This window comes from Schistocerca gregaria, chromosome 1 (assembly GCF_023897955.1).
Source record: "Schistocerca gregaria isolate iqSchGreg1 chromosome 1, iqSchGreg1.2, whole genome shotgun sequence".
In the NCBI taxonomy this organism is placed as follows: domain Eukaryota; kingdom Metazoa; phylum Arthropoda; class Insecta; order Orthoptera; family Acrididae; genus Schistocerca; species Schistocerca gregaria.
This window is the reverse complement of record NC_064920.1, coordinates 967696148-967714555: the sequence shown is the minus strand read 5'-3', so window position 1 is coordinate 967714555 and position 18408 is coordinate 967696148. Positions and strand designations below refer to the sequence as shown.

Genomic DNA, 18408 nt, shown 5'->3' with positions numbered 1-18408 from the left:
CTGAGTACAAATGACAGCACCGGCAATGCACTGCCCTTTTATACCTTGTGCATCTGTATATGAACATACTGCTATCTCAAGACTTTTGCCATCTCATTGTATTTATATACTGTATATATTAAAAGAAATGTATGTAACCTATGTCTGTCCAAATGTTTATTAGAGTACCACGTTAAAATCTGAAATAAACTGGTGAAAAACTATCTGAGTTTTTTGCTAAAATTTTTTCCCTTTTATGTAGTATACTTACATTTATGTGCCACATACATTAAAAATGTGTAATCTATGTCAGTCCAAGTACTTACTAGAGTACTTCAATCAGTCAAGAACTTTTCACGATTTTTAGTAACAACCGTAATCTACAATTTGTCTTTGTACAGTAGTATACACTTTGTTCAACCATTTTCATTTCTATGCATGTTGAATGCTCACTTGTCACAAATATTAAGCAACATATAGACGACTGTAAAATTTTGGAGTAGGTCAAGGGACTGCAATATGTGGTTGACATTTTTATTGTATAACATTATAACAACTCAGGATGGGATCATAGCTGGGTTGTTCATCAGTTATTTGTGTTTGTAGGGATTTTTTTGTAGGTGAGAATTTCTGTGGGATGTCTGTTTCCTAATTTTGTGGGTTTCCAATAAACGTTTTGCTCTCATTTTCGAAAAAAATCTACTAGAAGGATATAAGAAGTACTGCTATCTTTGATGTTGTAAAACACTGATATTGCACATTTAACTTGTCGCTAGCACATTTTCTACAAGGGAGGCATTCTCTTGCTGCATAATGGCAACAATGCAGAATTGGTAATGGCTACACACCATCTTGCTGTATACAGCATTATCGTCATTGGGCTTCAGTGCAGAGCAATGGTGCACAGGTGCGTCATGGATAAATCAATATGAAGTAATCGGTAGAAAGTATAGTTAAGAGTTACGTTGGTTCATACAAGGAAAGTGTTTGATTAATTCAGTTATTTTGCAGAAAGGCACGTGGGATTAGTTATGAGATTTATGGACGAAACTATGTCGCGTTTGTGAATCAGTAATTTTCATGGAGAAACATATTGATAGTAGAATGTAAATAAAAATGCTTCTCTGATCAGTGATTACCTTTTAATTAATGTGGACAAACAAGGTACAATGGTTACTTCAGAATGAATGTGGAACGAGCATAGCTGTTAACACTAGACTGGATGAGATTAGACATTGTCAGGGAAACATATTATATGCTTATGGGACAATACAAGAAAGTAATTCGACTTATAATGTTATTATTTCAAAGCGACATTTTCCATTTTTTAACCGAATAAGTTTAGTATTTGGGAAGGATAAGGAACACATACCCAACTTAGGCACATGGTCAGGTTTCTTTCATTATAATGCATATTCTCTATGTAAAACTTCCATACACAAGTCCAATAACAGCAAGACATTCTGGAGCTTTACAAGAAAGATGGCCACCAAAGGTTATCGAAAGCACTAGCAAAACTGATCATCACTAGAGCATATGCAGAAAGTGTATGTGTTGTCCTCAAGATCGTCTTATTAATTGCATCTTCAGATGACTGTCTGTTCTAAACCGCTATTGGTGAGGGCTTATCCAGTGCAGCAATCTGGGATCTTCTAATCTTGTGTGTAATAGTTTTGAAATATCTTCTTGAGAACATTCAGAAGACAAACTGGTCTGTATGATTTTCATATCATTGGATCCTCGTCTTGTCATTTACTATTATCACCACTTCATCATTCTTTCATAGTGCGAAGTCCCTTCCTTGCATGAGACAATCATTCCGTTCACACAAGTAAATATCTAATTGGTTTGTAAGGCTTGTATTACTTGGCACAAATCCCATCCAGTCCTGGAGATTTCTTCTTTTTCAGCCTTAAAATTATTTGCTTTTTCTTCTCATGCAAAGGGGTACACAGGCTTATTGTTCCTATAGTATTTCTATATCATTTTTCATAACTTACAGTGATATTATGTCTCACCTTCTTCACCACCATCAGAAAAAAGTGTTCCCATTAGCATTAGCTGACTGTACCCAACTTCCTGTCACCATCGAACAATTTCTTTTGAGAGAGGACAAGAGTGTTGGGGCTTGTGTTTTCTCACAGTAAGTTTTGTATAGTACACCCCAGAGATTGGTTTCTAAGTTAGCATCCATGAATTGCTTCCAGCATTTCAGTTTTTTTTAACTCTTTCTTAAAACATTGATTAACATACTTATAACTCTGCAGCCTTTGGATTCCTTCTTCTTGTGTCATGCTGCTCTGGTATAGCTTCCTGCCTCTTCTTGTTTCGCATCTTAATCTCTGCAGATCCTCCATCCAGATGGAAGATCCTCCTCTAGAAGGACTGCTCCTGATAAGTACTGATGACTGCACTGCCCTATGTGTAGTCCCTGTCAGTTAGTTGGTTGACATGGTGGAGGGGACCAAACAATGAGGTCGTTTGGTCCCATCAGATTAGGGAAGGATAGCCCTCGTGCCTTAACATCTACACTAGCATCCAGTGATGGGCTTCCCAGACACTGAAAAATCCTTTTCAGTTTTCTCAGTTAACCTCCTTGATGTATTTGGGCCTTATGTACTTCCAGTGATGGTGTAGAGTGTCATTCCACAGTCAACCTTCCAGCCTTTCACATTGCCATATTTGATAGGATGACATCTATATTTAACATTGCTCTTACCGTCTCTTCATAGGTTTGTGTGTTGTGAGGTGCATTCTATACCTGTAGATTGAGTTCCACAATGACTACTTCTAGTTGTCTTCCACAGCCACCAGAGGTTTAATACATTCTAGGTAACTACCCTTTAGCCTTAGCAGTACTTGTTGGTCTCATCACTAAATTGAAAATACATGGAAACCAAGATGCAGCTCCCCTTTCCAGTTAACATTTCCACATAGATTAATTGTTCTGAACAATACTGTGATATTTTTTTTGCTGTAACTGCTTTATTAAATTCTATTATTGCTGCCATAGGACACTATGCTTGGGTGATTATCTGGGCATTTACTGGCTTACTGGGGACCTTCCCTGCTTTAGCATATATTTCTTAGAGACACACACCATCTGCCTTCAATTCTTCTAGCTTCATGCAATACACTGGGACTTCTCATGGTATTAAGCTGTCCTACTTTTATTTCCATTAGGAATGATGGATATACATTACACAATCTGGCCATTCTTGTCTGTAATTCCATGCTACACAACCACGCACCATCACAAAGTGCTTGTACACTGTATCTAAGGAAAACCACTCATTTCTTCTGGCAGTAATCTATTTCAATAACTTCTCCAGTTTTTCCAGTTCCGTTGCTAGATTGTTCACTATGAGATGGATTCAACTTCTGTTGGTATATTATTCACTTTGAGATGGATTCTATCTAGGAAATCAAATACAGGAAAAGTAACATTCTCCTTTTGGGTGCATATTCCTTACCAGATGTCTTAAAGCTGCAGTATGTCACTGTATCTCCCAGCTTAGTGAGTTTCACTGCATTCTCAATACTTTCATAACTCTGACGCGGATCTGCTCCTGTCTATTTTCTACTCCCTACTTCACTGCAGCAGGTGTTTGTTTACTGTAAGAACTGACTCTGAGTCATGTATATTGTTTATGTTGCAGATTCATATCCTGCATTGGCAGCAAATCATCTTTTATCACTGTAGGCAACACAGTACAATCCTCAGGTTGTGTGCTATCACACCCGACATGTAAGTTACTCAGCTTCTGTCACCAAATCCTGCTCACCTGTATTACAATTCTGTCACTCCTAGTTCAGCCTGTTATCTCCCTTCTCTGTTATACCACATAGTTCTACATTTTCACCAAAAACGTCTTTCCTACTTTTTCAAAGATGCATGAAGACCTACTTTGGTCTATATCACATGCTCTTTTCTACGGTACTTACTACTCACATTCTGCAAGAAATTCTTCGCCCTTTTGGCATCCCTCCTACTCCTCCTCAATGGTGATTTGTGTCATCAGAGTCCACAATCTTTTTCTAGTGCTATGAGATGCCTATAAATAATTTGTTCCTGAAATCTGCCTAGTTAGGAGGGTTTGATACATGTGACATTCATCTCTGTTCCCTGTGCCTTTTTACCCCTGTATTTTTACATGGCACACATAATGCCACTTGTTTGCTTTTATTGCAGTCTTCTCTGCTGTTATCTTCTTCCAAGCAGTGTCCACAAATTACTACTTGTTTATCACAATGCTTTGCCAGGGCAACCAAGTTCTTGGCATCGAGCACGCTGCCTCGCTACTAGGTAATATTTTGTCAAAACCAAACGAAATCCAAGAAATAATCTCTTTCATTTCATGAGAGCTGTTCTATCTTCAGGTCTAACTTCAATAATTTGATGGACTACTTTTCTTTCTACTGATCCTGTCTTGAATCATGCTGTAAAGCCGCTTTCGAAGCTTTCCTTGGTCACTTAATTTTCAAGGTTCTACATGTACACTGAGAGAAACTGATATAGGCAGGTGTATTCAAATAGAGGATATACTGAGTCGCAGATAGGCACAACAAAAGACTCTCACAATTAAAGCTTTCGGCCACAGGCCTTCAGCCCCCCCCCCCTCTCCACACACACACACACACACACACACACAACTTCAGTCTCAGGAAACTGAAACCACACTGCGAGCAACAGCACCAGTGCATGATAGGAGTGGCGACTGGGTGGGGGTAAGGAGGAGGCTGGGGGGGGGGGGGATAGTATGGTGGGGATAGAAGACAGTGAAGTTCTGCAGGTTAGACAGAGGACAGGGGAGAGGTGGAGAGGGGGAGAAGTAGCAGAAAAGGAGAGAAATAAAAAGACTGTGTGTGGTGGTGGAATGACTGCTTTGTAGTACTGGAATGGGCCTGTCAGCACCGACTTTGAGCTGTTGATGATGGGGAACATGTTGCCTGGTCAGAGAAGTCTTGTTTCAAATTGTATCGAGCAGATGGTCGTGTACAGGTATGGAGACAACCTCATGAAGCCATGGACCTACATGTCATCAGGGGACTGTTCAAGCTGGTGGAGGCTCTGTAATAGTGTGGGGTGTGTGCAGTTGGAGTGATATAGGACCCCTGATATATGTAGATACGACTCTGGCAGGTGACACATACATAAACGTCCTGTCTGACCACCTCCATACATTCACGTCCAGTGTGCATATCAATGGACTTGAGCAATTCCAGCAGGTTAATGCGACAACCCACACGTTCAGAATTGCTACAGAGTGGCTCCAGGAACACTCTTCTGAGTTTAAACACTACTGCTACTGACCAAACTACCCAGACATGAACATTATTAAGCACATCTGGGATGCCTTTCAACATGCTGTCCAGAAGAGATCTCCACCGCCTCATACTCTTACAGATTTATGGACAGCCCTGCAGGATTCATGGTGTTGATTCCCTCCAGCACCACTTCAGATATTAGCGATATTAGTTGAGTACATGCCATGCCATGCTGTGGCACTTCTACATGTTCACAGGGGCCCTACACGATATTAGGCAATTATACCAGTTTCTTTAGCTCTTCAGTGTAGAATGTGTCTTTTTGTGTCTTTGCACCTGTGGCCTGTAGAATGTACACTATCATCAAAGGCTTCTTCTGCTTAGGCTATTTATGTATCAGTGTCTCCTGCACCTTTCCACAGATCATTATCCTTTCTGTGTCACTTTGTGTAAGTGTTTCCATGTTGACTGCATTATTGGTTTGCTTTATCTTCTTTATACAAATGTTCTCTTTGGTGGGGTTTTTGTTGCACTACCTTTGAGTCTTCATTTGTACTTGTTGCTTTGTTTGCACTGCTGTGATTTTAGAACCAGATGCTGTTTTAGCTGCATCTCTACTGATGATGATGAGGATGATGATGATGATGATGATGATGATGATGTTTGGATTGTGGGGCGCTCAACTGCGTGGTTATCAGCACCCGTACAAATTCCCAAACTTTTCTAAGTCCAGTCTTGCCATGTGCACGAATGATGATGAAATGATGAAGATCTCGAGGCAGGTGAAAATCCCTGACTCCGCCAGGAATCGAACCTGGGACCCAGTGCTCTGCATCTCTATGGGGCACAGTTAGCAATGCACTTGCATGTATTTTCTCTGGTTTTTGTTGTGAATTTTCTCTATAACTATCATTTTCTTTTTGTAGTTGTTACAACATGCCAATTAATAATGCTTGCTCTATCTCTCATTGTGCTATTTTCTTCTTTAATTGCACTTTTAACCTGCCTGTGTCATCTTTTGCCAAGATTTTTCATTTTCATTATATACCATCAACTCTTTATTACACTTCTGTATAGTCACTTCGGCATTATCAAATCAGACATGTCAGTGCTGCCATTCCTCTGCAAATTGCTATCCTGACTATATCTGTCTGCCCAGTCCAGAGACGAGAGAGAGAGAGAGAGAGAGAGAGAGAGAGAGAGAGAGAGAGAGAGAGAGAGAGAGAGAGAGAGAGAGAGGGGGGGGGGGGGGGGGGAGTTGTAATGGCCTAGTGATATACTGGATTACTAAATAATGTGGATATAACTAAGCTTTGTGTGCTATTTCTGCTGTAACTAATAATGAATAAAGAAGCACAGTATGCAAGGCAACAAAAGGTTGTTAGTTAGTCTTAAAGGTAACTCTTCCAGCTTTATGGTAGTGACATAGGGAATGTGCTGGGGTCAAGAAAAACAGGTCTATTTAGAAATATCATAAAATATAATAACAACTGGGTGCATCCAACAATTCGCTATGGATACATATTTTGTGAGTCTACCTCAGTATAGTTTGTAAGTGTTTGGTATATTTATTACATAACAATATTGTGTGAGGGTTTCCATTCTGTTCTAATATAGCAGCAGTAACAGTGATTGTTTTGAGTTATGAGAAGGGATAATAAAATTTTGCAAAAATGCAATATTAATACAATACTAGTTGTTTTTAGTGAAGTAACATGAAATCCATGATTTTTACAAGATACGTGCCTAAGTGATACAGATAGCCGTACCGTAGGTGCAACCACAACAGAGGGGTATCTGTTGAGAGGCCAGACAAATGTGTGGTTCCTAAAGAGGGGCAGCAGCATTTTCAGTAGTTGCAGGGCAACAGTCTGGAAGATTGACTGATCTTGCCTTGCAACACTAACCACAATGGCCTTGCTGTGCTGGTACTGCGAATGGCTGAAAGTAAGGGGAAACTACGGCCGTAATTTTTACCGAGGGCATGCAGCTTTACTGTATGGTTAAATGACGATGGCACCCTCTTGGGTGAAGTATTCCGGAGGTAAAATAGTCCCCCAGTTGGATCTCCAGGTGGGGACTACTCAAGAGGTCGTTGTTATCAGGAAAAAGAAAAACTGGCGTTCCACGTGTCGGAGAATAGAATGTCAGATCCCTTAATCGAGCAGGTAGGTTATAAAATTTAAAAAGGGAAATGGACAGGTTATGGTTAGATATAGTGGGAATCAGTGAAGTTCGGTGGCAGAAGGAACAAGACTTCTGCTCAGGTGAATACAGGGTTATAAATACAAAATCAAATAGGGGTAGTGCAGGAGTAGGTTTAATAACGAATGAAAAAATAGGAATGCGGGTAACCTACTACAAACAGTATAGTGAACGCATTATTGTGGCCAAGATAGATATGAAGCCTATGCCTACAACAGTAGTACACATTTAATGCCGACTAGGTCCACAGATGAAGAGATTGATGAAATGTACGATGAGATAAAAGAAATTATTCAGATAGTGAAGGGAGACGAAAATGTAACAGTCATGGGTGACTGGTATTCGATAGTAGGAAAAGGAAGTGAAGGAAGCGTAGTATGTGAATATGGAATAGGCGTAAGGAATGAAACAGGAAGCCACCTGGTAGAATTTTGCATAAAGCACAACTTAACCAAAGCTAACACTTGGTTCAAGAATCATGAAAGAAGGTTGTATACATGGAAGAAGCTTGGAGATACTGGAAGGTTTCAGATTGATTATATAACGGTAAAACAGAGCTTTGGGAATGAGGTTTTAAATTGTAAGACATTTCCAAGGACAGATGCGGACACTGACCACAATCTAATGGTTATGAACTGTAGATTAAAACTGAAGAAACTGCAAGAAGGTGGGAATTTAAGGAGATGGGATCTAGATAAACTGACAGAACCAGGGGTTGTGGAGAGTTTCAGGGAGAGAATTAGGGAACGATTGACAAGAAATACAGTAGAAGAAGAATAGGGTGCTTTGACAGATGAAATAGTGAAGGAAGCAAAGGATCAAGTAGGTAAAAAGATGAGGGCTAGTAGAAATCCTTGTGTAACAGAAGATATATTGAATTTAATTAAATAAAAGAGAAAATATAAAAACGCAGTAAATGAAGCAGACAAAAGGGAATACAAACGTCTTGAAAATGAGGTTGACAGGAAGTGCAAGCAGGAATGGCTAGAGGACAATTGTAAGGATGTAGAGGCGTATATCACTAGGAGTAAGATAGATACTGCCTGCAGGAAAATTAGAGAGCCCTTTGGAGAAAAGAGAACCACTTGCATGAATATCAAGAGCTCAGATGGAAACCCAGTTCTAAGCAAAGAAGGGAAAGCAGAAAGGTGGAAGGAGTATATAGAGGGTCTATGCAAGGGCGATGTTCTTGAGGACAATATTATGGAAATGGAAGAGGATGTAGATGAAAATGAAATGGGAGATATGATACTGCATGAAGATTTTGACAGACCACTGGATGACCTAACTCGAAACAAGGCCCTGGAAGTAGACAACATTCCATCAGAACTACTGACAGCCTTGGGAGAGCCAGTCCTAACAAAACACTACCATCTGGTGAGCAAGATGTATGAGACAGGTGAAATACCCTCAGACTTTAATAAGAATATAATAATACCAATCCCAAAGGAAGCAGGTCTTGACAGATATGAAAATTACCGAACTACCAGTTTAATAAGCCACGGGTGCAAAATACTAACATAAGTTCTTTTCAGACGAATGGAAAAACTGGAAGAAACCGACCTTGGGGAAGATCAGTTTGGATTCCGTAGAAATGTAAGGCAAATGTGAGGCAATACTGACCCTACGACTTATATTACAAAATAGAGCAAGGAAAGGCAAACCAGCATTTGTAAACTTAGTGAAAGCTTTTGACAATGTTGACTGGAATATTCTCTTTCGAATTCTGAAAGTTGCAGGGGTACAATACAGGGAGCGAAAGGCTATTTACAATTTGTACAGAAACCAGATGGCAGTTATAAGAGTTGAGGGGCATGTAAGGGAAGCAGTGGTTGGGAAGAGAGTGAGACAGGGTTGTAGCCTATCCCCGATGTTATTCAATCTGTATATCGAGCAAGCACTAAAGGAAACAAAAGAAAAATTTGGAGTAGGAATTAAAACCCATGGAGAAGAAACAGAAACTTTGAGGTTTACCAATGACATAGTAGTTCTGTCAGAGAGCAAAGGACCTGGAAAAGCAGCTGAATGGAATGGACAGTGTCTTGAAAGGAGGATATAAGATGAACATCAACAAAAGCAAAACGAGGATAATGGAATGTAGTCCAATTAAATCGGGTGATGATGATGGTATTAGATTAGGAAATGAGACACTTAAAGCAGTAAAGGAGTTTTGCTATTAGGGGAGCAAAACAACTGATGATGGTCAAAATATAGAGGATATAAAATGTAGACTGGCAATTGCAAGGAAACCATTTCTGAAGAAGAGAAATTTGTTAACATTGAGTATAGATTTAAGTGTCAGGAAGTCATTCCTGAAAGTATTTGTATGGAGTGTAGCCATGTATGGAAGTGAAACATGGAGAATGAGTAGTTTGGACAAGAAGAGAATAGAAGCTTTCGAAATGTGGTGCTATAGAAGAATTCTGAAGATTAGAAGGATAAATCACGTAACTAATGAGGAGGTATTGAATAGAATTGTGGAGAAGAAAAAAATTATGGCACAACTTGACTAGAAGAAGGGATCAGTTGGGTGGACATATTCCGAGGCATCAAGGGATCACCAATTTAGTATTGGAGGGCAGTATGGAGGGTAAAAATCGTAGAGGCAGCCTAAGGGATGAATACACTAAACAGATTCAGAAGGATGTAGGTTGCAGTAGGTACTGGGAGATGAAGAAGCTTGCACAGGATAGAGTAGCACGGAGAGCTGCATCAAACCAGTCTCTGGACTGCAGACCACAACAACAACAACAGCAACAGCAACAGCAACAGCAACAACAACAACAACAACAACAGCAACAGCAACAACAACAGCAACAACAACAACCACCCCAGACTGATATTAACTGACTGTTAAAATTGCGTTTGTACTTTAATGTCTTCAAGCCTCAGGTTCATGTACAATCTTAAAATGACTGTTCATTTTCCAGAGAAGGAACTTTGATGTGACAATGAAAATAGCACCAGAATTGGGAAAAAAACAAATTTGTAAAAAAAAGGGCAGCAGCAAATCTGGTAAATAAAAACACCAAATTCAATAAACAAACCACCAAATTTAGACACAAAATATTCTAAATATCGAAAAAAAATCACACTGAATCTGGCAAATACAACACCGAATTTTTCAATAAAATAATATCAAATTTGGCAAGAAAACTATATCCAATTTGGCAAGAAAACTATTTCTCTTTTGGAAAGAACACAATAACGAATTTGACAAAACAAAAACCACTGAGTTTGGCAACAGAAAGAAAATTTGACAAAAAAAACCACTGAATTTAGCAAAAAAATGTAACACCAAATTTGGCAAAAAACATCAAATTTAGCAAAAAAGCACAATTAATGTGATGAAAAAGGACACAAAATTTGATAAAGAAAATAACACTCAATTGGTAAACAATTACACCAAATCTAGTAAAAAGTTAACAATCCATCTGGCAAAAATGATAATGACGTTGTTAACTTGCCAAAACAAGAATAACATATTTAGCAAAAAGAGTAACTAATTTGGTAAAAATGACAATGAATCTGGAAAAATAATACAAAATATGGCAAAAGATAAATCATATTTTGCCACAAAATATAAAGATTTTTTCTGGCCTCCAAGTTTTATGATTGGGTTTATATAGAATTCATAGAGGAAGTTCATTGAACTAGTGTAAGTAGTACAGCTATTTACCCACCCTGTCTCACTTATAAAAATGGCTCCGTGTTGTACCAAGTTGTAAACTTTACTTTCATTTGTAAGGCTTATGCATTGATGGAAGAACATATTATTTCTTATTTACAACATACATCATATTTCCCCATTTTTTAAAGACTTTATGTTCATAATTACCTTAACTGTAAACAGTTTTCAACTCTTCAGTAATTTGTACCATACTTAAGGTACAAGGATCAATAATCAAAACATTAGTGACTTTATAATGTATTTTAAATTTCCGTAATACTTCAAAATGTAAAACTTACCGTGAAATCTAAGCTCACTTTTGTACCTTCCTTGTAGTTCGCACAGTTATGAAAGTACAGATTGTACAATCCTTCATCACTCTCACTGGTCACACGCATAGAAAACTAGAAAAGAAAAGAATAAGAATTAATGACACAGCATGGACTGTGTGACATAACATTAACAATTACACTCTGAAATCTTCATTATAATTAATAATAATAATAATAATAATAATAATAATAATAATAGAAACATTGCATTAATAACATTCACTGTTTGAAGTATTCAGATTACTAAAAAACATTTAAGACACAACAGAACTATTATACTAAATGGGACCTTATAGACTGGCTGTCTTTGGTTTTTTTCATACTTATAGAATTTGAAGGTCATTTCCTAAGGCAATATGACCCAAGTCTCAAACCAAATCAAAAAACTCACCATTAAAGATTTGAAGATTTCTGAGACCTGTTAAGTATGAAAAATTTGTAATCCATTAACAAAGTTATTGGTAGCACGGAGCAAAGAATGGAAATGTGATTGCTAAAGTTGCTGGTTCATTTTGTTACTATCACTAGCAACTTTTTTACTATTATTTAAATTCTATATTTGTTAAGAAACAGAAATGTTATTTAAGAAATGCTGAATCATAATTTAATTACAAATAAAATATTTTTGTGTTTAATCACTAACTGCATGAAAATGCCAGTGTTCACTATAAATTAAACTTTGGTGCAAAAATGCAAAATGTCAGAAAGAAAATAAAATACATGTGTTTTATTTCTGGAGAGTGAACAATATTATTGATTTATATAATATATTTTTCTGTTAACAATAAGAAATGCCGCATGTTTGTGTCAAATTTTAATTTACTTCCATATGATCAGCAATCAAAAATTATCTTTATGAAAACAATTATGATTCAATGTATAGCTCTGAAATTGCTAGACTTTCATGCTACATGATGGGTTACTGATGATGATAGTGATAGTTGACAAATGTTCTACACTCAACAAACTTAAATATCTTCTAATCTTCAAAGCCAATATTTATTTTTTCAATTGCATCATACTGTTTTAGGAAACTGCTGTCTGGTTAATGACCTTCAATCCTATAATGACAAAAAAATTTAAAATGGTCAGTCAGCAAGGTCCCCTTAGTATGCAGACTTGTAAATTATTGTTTTAACTCAGGTGTGCCCAAATTAGGCCATTGGCAAACAACATACCATAATTTTACACCTTGCAGGATATTTTCAGTATTGCAACACCCTACATTATATCACATTCGTTTAATTCAAACAACATTAATTTATATGGTTACTGAATGTTGTAGTAAACCAGAATGTCTGTCCAGTGTGTCAAATTCTGAAGAAATGAGACTCTTCAACTTTCTTATGAACTGCACATAAAACACTGTTTTTGAGTATGTGTTCTCCGATTAGAAGAGGCACATTTAGCTGCACACGCACTCCCATTAGTTTTCTGAAGCTTAGAGCCAACTCGACATTGACACCGTCTATGCTCATAAGCTCTGCATAATGGGCTACAGTTGTCAGTTTCTGTATGGTTCTTATGGCAAGGGTAAAGGCAAGATTGCTCTGACTTGGAGATTCATGTTCCATCTGTTAGAGAGCAGTAAAGTACAAAACCTACAGAAGCACAATTCTGCTCTCTAGCAGCAATGGTAGAGTATGTTTTGGGCTCAAACTTCCTTTAATGCAGTGTTACAATATTGCTGAAACTTAATCCTACACTTGTGTAATTATAGATGAAAATATAAATTTTGGAATATAATTAACCTGTTAAATTTTAAACTAAAAGGCGTTATTTCAGTACCTGTATATTTCGCAGAAGCAGGGCTATTGGTGCACAACAAGAAACTAATGTATTCACCGTCTATTGGCCATCTGTATTCGAAACAACAGTCATGTACCTTCCGTTTATGTTTGTGTAATACAGTTCAGTCCAAAGTAGTAGTTTATTGTGAGGTCAGATAATTAAAAAAGTACAGCTGTACACACAGAGTTTTGTTTAAGTGAAATTTCAGTTGACTGTGAAAGTTACAAAAATAAACAACAGAAGTGAATTATTAACAACTCCATCCACCAACAGGACTCTCAGCGAAAAACTCAGACAAAAACCACTAAGTGGGCCGTTCCAGATAGGCCACTCCTGAATCTGCATCTGCAGCATCAAACGAACTATTAATCTGGTTTGAAAGAGTTCTCAGAATGGAATAGAAAAAAAGTACTTACATCACTGCAACTTTTTTTATTTTTCAATGTAGGCTCCTTGTAGATTAGTGTACTTGGTCCAGCAATGTTGCAGTGCCTTGATTCCATCTCGAAAATGAGTTTCCTACAGGCCTGCAAAATAGTTATCAACTCCGGCTTTCAATTTTTTGTTTGAAGTGAATCTTCATCCGCCAAGAAAAATTTTCAGTTTTGGGAAGAAATGGAAATCTGACGGAGCCATATCAGGTGAATAAGGTGAGTGTGGCAACCTTAGTTCATGTAATTTTGCCATGGCGACAGCTTTTGTGTGCGGGCACTTGTCAAGAGTCGCGCCACCCATCTTGCAGATAATTTTTTCATTTCTATTTCTTCAGTTAAAATGTGATGATATCAATGATATCGGATGATATCTGGCAAGTGTGGGCAATTTCACAAACATTCAATCGGCAATCCTCCATGACCATTTTGTGCACTTTTGCAATGATTTCTGGAGTGGTGACACATTTTGGCCAACCACTGCGCGGATCAACATCCAAGCCTTCCCGACCAAATTTAAATTCATTTTTCCACTTGGCAACAGTTGAATATGAAGGAGCAGTGCCCCCCAGCAATTTCTGGAAGTAGGCATGAATGTCCTTTGCTTTCATATCTTTCTTTACAAAGTACTTAATCACTACTCGAATCTCGATTTTTCCCATCTTCGCAAATCACTTTGCAGGAACAACAACAGAGTTAAGACACCACCACAGCTCTCTTCAAAGAGCACTGACATGGCACGTGTTTACAGGCAACAGTACAATGAATATCACGTGAACAACTAGTTGCGCTGACCTCTTGTGGTGATTCTGAGAACTTTTCAAACCACCGTCGAGAGGTGATTCTGAGAACTTTTCAAACCACTCTCGTACAAGTTCAATGACAAAAATTTACCAAAAGAACAAATTCATTTGTAGAATGAGATTTTCACTCTGCAGCAGAGTGCGCACTAATATGAAACTTCCTGACAGACTAAAACTGTGTGCTGGACCAAGACTCGAACTCGGGACATTTGCCTTTCATGGGCAAGTGCCCTACCAACTGAGCTACACAAGCACGACTCATGACCCATCCTCACAGCTTTAATTCTGCCAGTACCTCAACTGCTACCTTCCAAACTTGACTGTGAGTTCACATACCCTGATAAATGGGAAACCATGCTTTATCATAAAAAAGCACACTTCAGGATCAACCTCTCCATCATGCATAGACCACAACAGCCAGTTGCAGAATGACGTGAGGCAACATGATCTGAATTGACCATTCAACACACTAGTTAAATGGCACAATTTGTTTGGCTTCTTGACAAGGCCACTTGTAACTCATCCAGTTCAGTTAAAACTGATATGCCACATGTAAATGTCTGAAGAATAGGCCAGAGCCTATGCAGCAATTGGAGTTTTACCTCTTCAGTACCCGCACCCACCTAACACCAAACAGAGTGCTTGCATTATATGTGAAACAGCCTCTTTTGTATGCTGCAGTGTGCATACAAGATCTGTCCCCAAAACTGAGAGGTGAATGCACTTGACTGCCATGAGGAGGCCCATGTTCATTTCCTGGCACCATCAGACCATGTGGCATGACTGGAATGGGTCCAGTCAGTCTTGTGATGCCACCTGAGGAGCTACCTCAATGAGGAGTTATGACAACCAAGTCTGGAAAGCCAATAACAGCAACAACACCTGGGAGAGCAGCGTGCTGACCCCATGTCCTTCCATATCACAACTGAATGATGCTATGTAGCTGAGGAAAACATTTTGGCCAGTCAGCACTGCGCAGTCCTCTGGGCTCGATTGTGTAGGCTTTCTTTTTTTCCCTTTTTTTTATGGTACATACACGGAGTCGACTGAGTTCTTCAGATCCATATTATGTGTTTAATTAAATTTTCACACAGCCAAGATACACATAGGAGATACATATAGTACTGTCATTAAATTATGGTAACTTCATGATATTGCAATAAATTGATAAATTTATCAAAGTACACAAGGGGTAGACAAGAGAAAGGAACTATCTCATACTTTAGAATTTATCACCATTTTTAACAAAGTGAAGAATTACTGTGCATTATTTTCATTGGTGTGCATTAATTTCACTTTTTAATTTACAGGTTTTCTCCCTTTTTAATGTGACATTTAGCTTTTTTCTGTTATTATATTAGTAGTCAGCCCATAAAACTCACATTAGCATTGTAGTAATTCTCATTCTCCCGTGTCTGAACAGTCAAGTTGAAGCTCTGCTGAACACAACCTCCAGATGGTGTACTAGCTGCTGAAATGTAAAATTACACAACAGAAATTATATAAAGATAAGTATTGTATGAACAAGAATTTATAAATGTTGCTTTTCAATGCAATTCATCTAGTTCTAAACAGTAGAAAGTTCTGATACTACTGATTAAAAGGGCAGTTGAAATTAAGATTATATTTACACATTCATGAAGCATTTTTCTCTGTGCTTGTTAGATGGTAATGCCTTCATATCTCTTTCTAAACATCAGCAAAATGGTTCAAATGGCTCTGAGCACTACGGGACTTAACATCTGAGGTCATCAGTCCCCTAGACTACTTAAACCTAACTAACCTAAGGACATCACACACATCCATGCCCGAAGCAGGATTTGAACCTGCGACCATAGCGCAGTTCGGGACTGAAGCGCCTAGAACCGCTCAGCCACAGTGGCTGGCAAACATCAGCAATCGTACTCCTTCTGCACGTTAGCCACTTAGGTAAATATAAAGGAAATTTCAAGGAATAGTTACTCTAGATGCACTTGAATAAGTTAATGTGTCACTAAAATGCACTCTAAATACACAATATCATTAATGAAAAACATTTTTACATGAAGTTTGTGACACAACTTGACCAGAAGAAGGGATAGGTTGGTAGGACATGTTCTGAGGCACCAAGGGCTCACCAATTTAGTATTGGAGGGCAGCGTGGAGGGTAAAAATTGTAGAGGGAGACCAAGAGATGACTACACTACGCAGATTCAGAAGGATGTAGGTTGCAGTGGGTACTGGGAGATGAAGAGGCTTGCACAGGATAGAGTAGCATGGAGAGCTGAATCAAACCAGTCTCAGGACTGAAGACCACAACAACAACAACATCCTTGCTCCTATGACTGCATATGGTGCTTGTAAAATGACTCAGAGAGCTTTTTCACTGTTTTAAGAGCACAGTACTTTCAACCAGTTGTTGCAAAGATAAAATAGTTAAAAACCTCTCTGGTTTATTTTATGAGCATTGCGTGCAGTTGTAGAAGCAAGGACATACAGAGCATAATATACTACTAAAGAATCGTCCATAAAATACTTCAAAATCACCTAAGGCCAAAATTGTACAATCATACACGAAATAAGGAGAATGGCAGCTGAAGACACCACGGAATCATTCAAAAATAATAATAAGTGTTTATTCAAAACTATAAAACTAAATTAACCTTATTAAAATCAACACAAATCAATGTTTATTAAGAGATAGAGACATCTTCATATGTGTATATGTATTTTTGTAAATTTACTGATATACTGCAATCTTAATCAAAATTTCAAATTCTAAAGGTGGCAGGGGTAAAATACAGAGAGCAACAGGCTATTTACAATTTGTACAGAAACCAGATGGCAGTTATAAGAGTTGAGGGGCATGAAAGGGAAGCAGTGGTTGGGAAGGGAGTGAGTCAGGGTTGTAGCCTCTCCCTGATGTTATTCAATCTGTATATTGAGCAAGCAGTAAAGGAAACAAAAGAAAAATTTGGAGTAGGAATTAAAACCCAGGGAGAAGAAACGGAAACTTTGAGGTTCACTGATGACATAGTAGTTCTGTCAGAGAGAGCAAAGGACCTGGAAAAGCAGCTGAATGGAATGGACAGTGTCTTGAAAGGAGGATATAAGATGAACATCAACAAAAGCAAAACGAGGATAATGGAATGTAGTCCAATTAAATCGGATGATGTTGATGGTATTGGATTAGGAAATGAGACACTTAAAGGAGTAAAGGAGTTTTGCTATTAGGGGAGCAAAACAACTGATGATGGTCAAAATATAGAGGATATAAAATGTAGACTGGCAATTGCAAGGAAACCATTTCTGAAGAAGAGAAATTTGTTAACATTGAGTATAGATTTAAGTGTCAGGAAGTCATTCCTGAAAGTATTTGTATGGAGTGTAGCCATGTATGGAAGTGAAACACGGAGAATGAGTAGTTTGGACAAGAAGAGAATAGAAGCTTTCGAAATGTGGTGCTACAGAAGAATGCTGAAGATTAGATGGGTAGATCACATAACTAATGATGAGGTATTGAATAGAATTAGGGAGAAGAGGAGTCTGTGGCACAACTTGGCAAAAAGAAGGGACCAGTTGGTAGGACATGTTCTGAGGCATCAAGGGATCACAAATTTAGCATTGGAGGGCAGCGTGGAGATGAAAATCGTAGAGGGAGACTAAGAGATGAATACACTAAGCAGATTCAGTGGGATGTAGGTTGCAGTAAGTACTGGGAGATGAAGAAGCTTGCACAGGATAGGGTAGCAGGGAGAGCTGCATCAAACCAGTCTTAGGACTGAAGATCAGTACAGCTACATTTTTACATGGACACAAATTCTAACGAGTAACAAAACTTTTTTTTTCTTCTCTCTTTCTTTCTGTCAGTTATCTCGGCATAACAAATGTGTAATACTTCAAATCACTACACTGAAGCAACAACAAAAACTGCCATTGCAATAGAAAGA

General features: G+C 38.2%; 1 protein-coding gene across 2 annotated transcripts in view; it reads right to left on the bottom strand.

The window, feature by feature from the left end:
- The window catches only part of LOC126276507 (protein GPR107), a 209423-nt gene that overhangs the window by 87306 nt on the left and 103709 nt on the right, over positions 1–18408 (bottom strand). Inside the window, exons 5-6 of one of the 2 annotated variants that reach the window (XM_049977281.1) lie at positions 15862–15950; positions 11422–11526 (exon numbers count right to left, since the gene is read on the bottom strand). In XM_049977281.1, the coding sequence (XP_049833238.1) occupies positions 11422–11526; positions 15862–15950 (194 nt within the window). The remainder of the gene's footprint in view (positions 1–11421; positions 11527–15861; positions 15951–18408) is intronic. The other variant, XM_049977282.1, reaches the window with a different exon arrangement.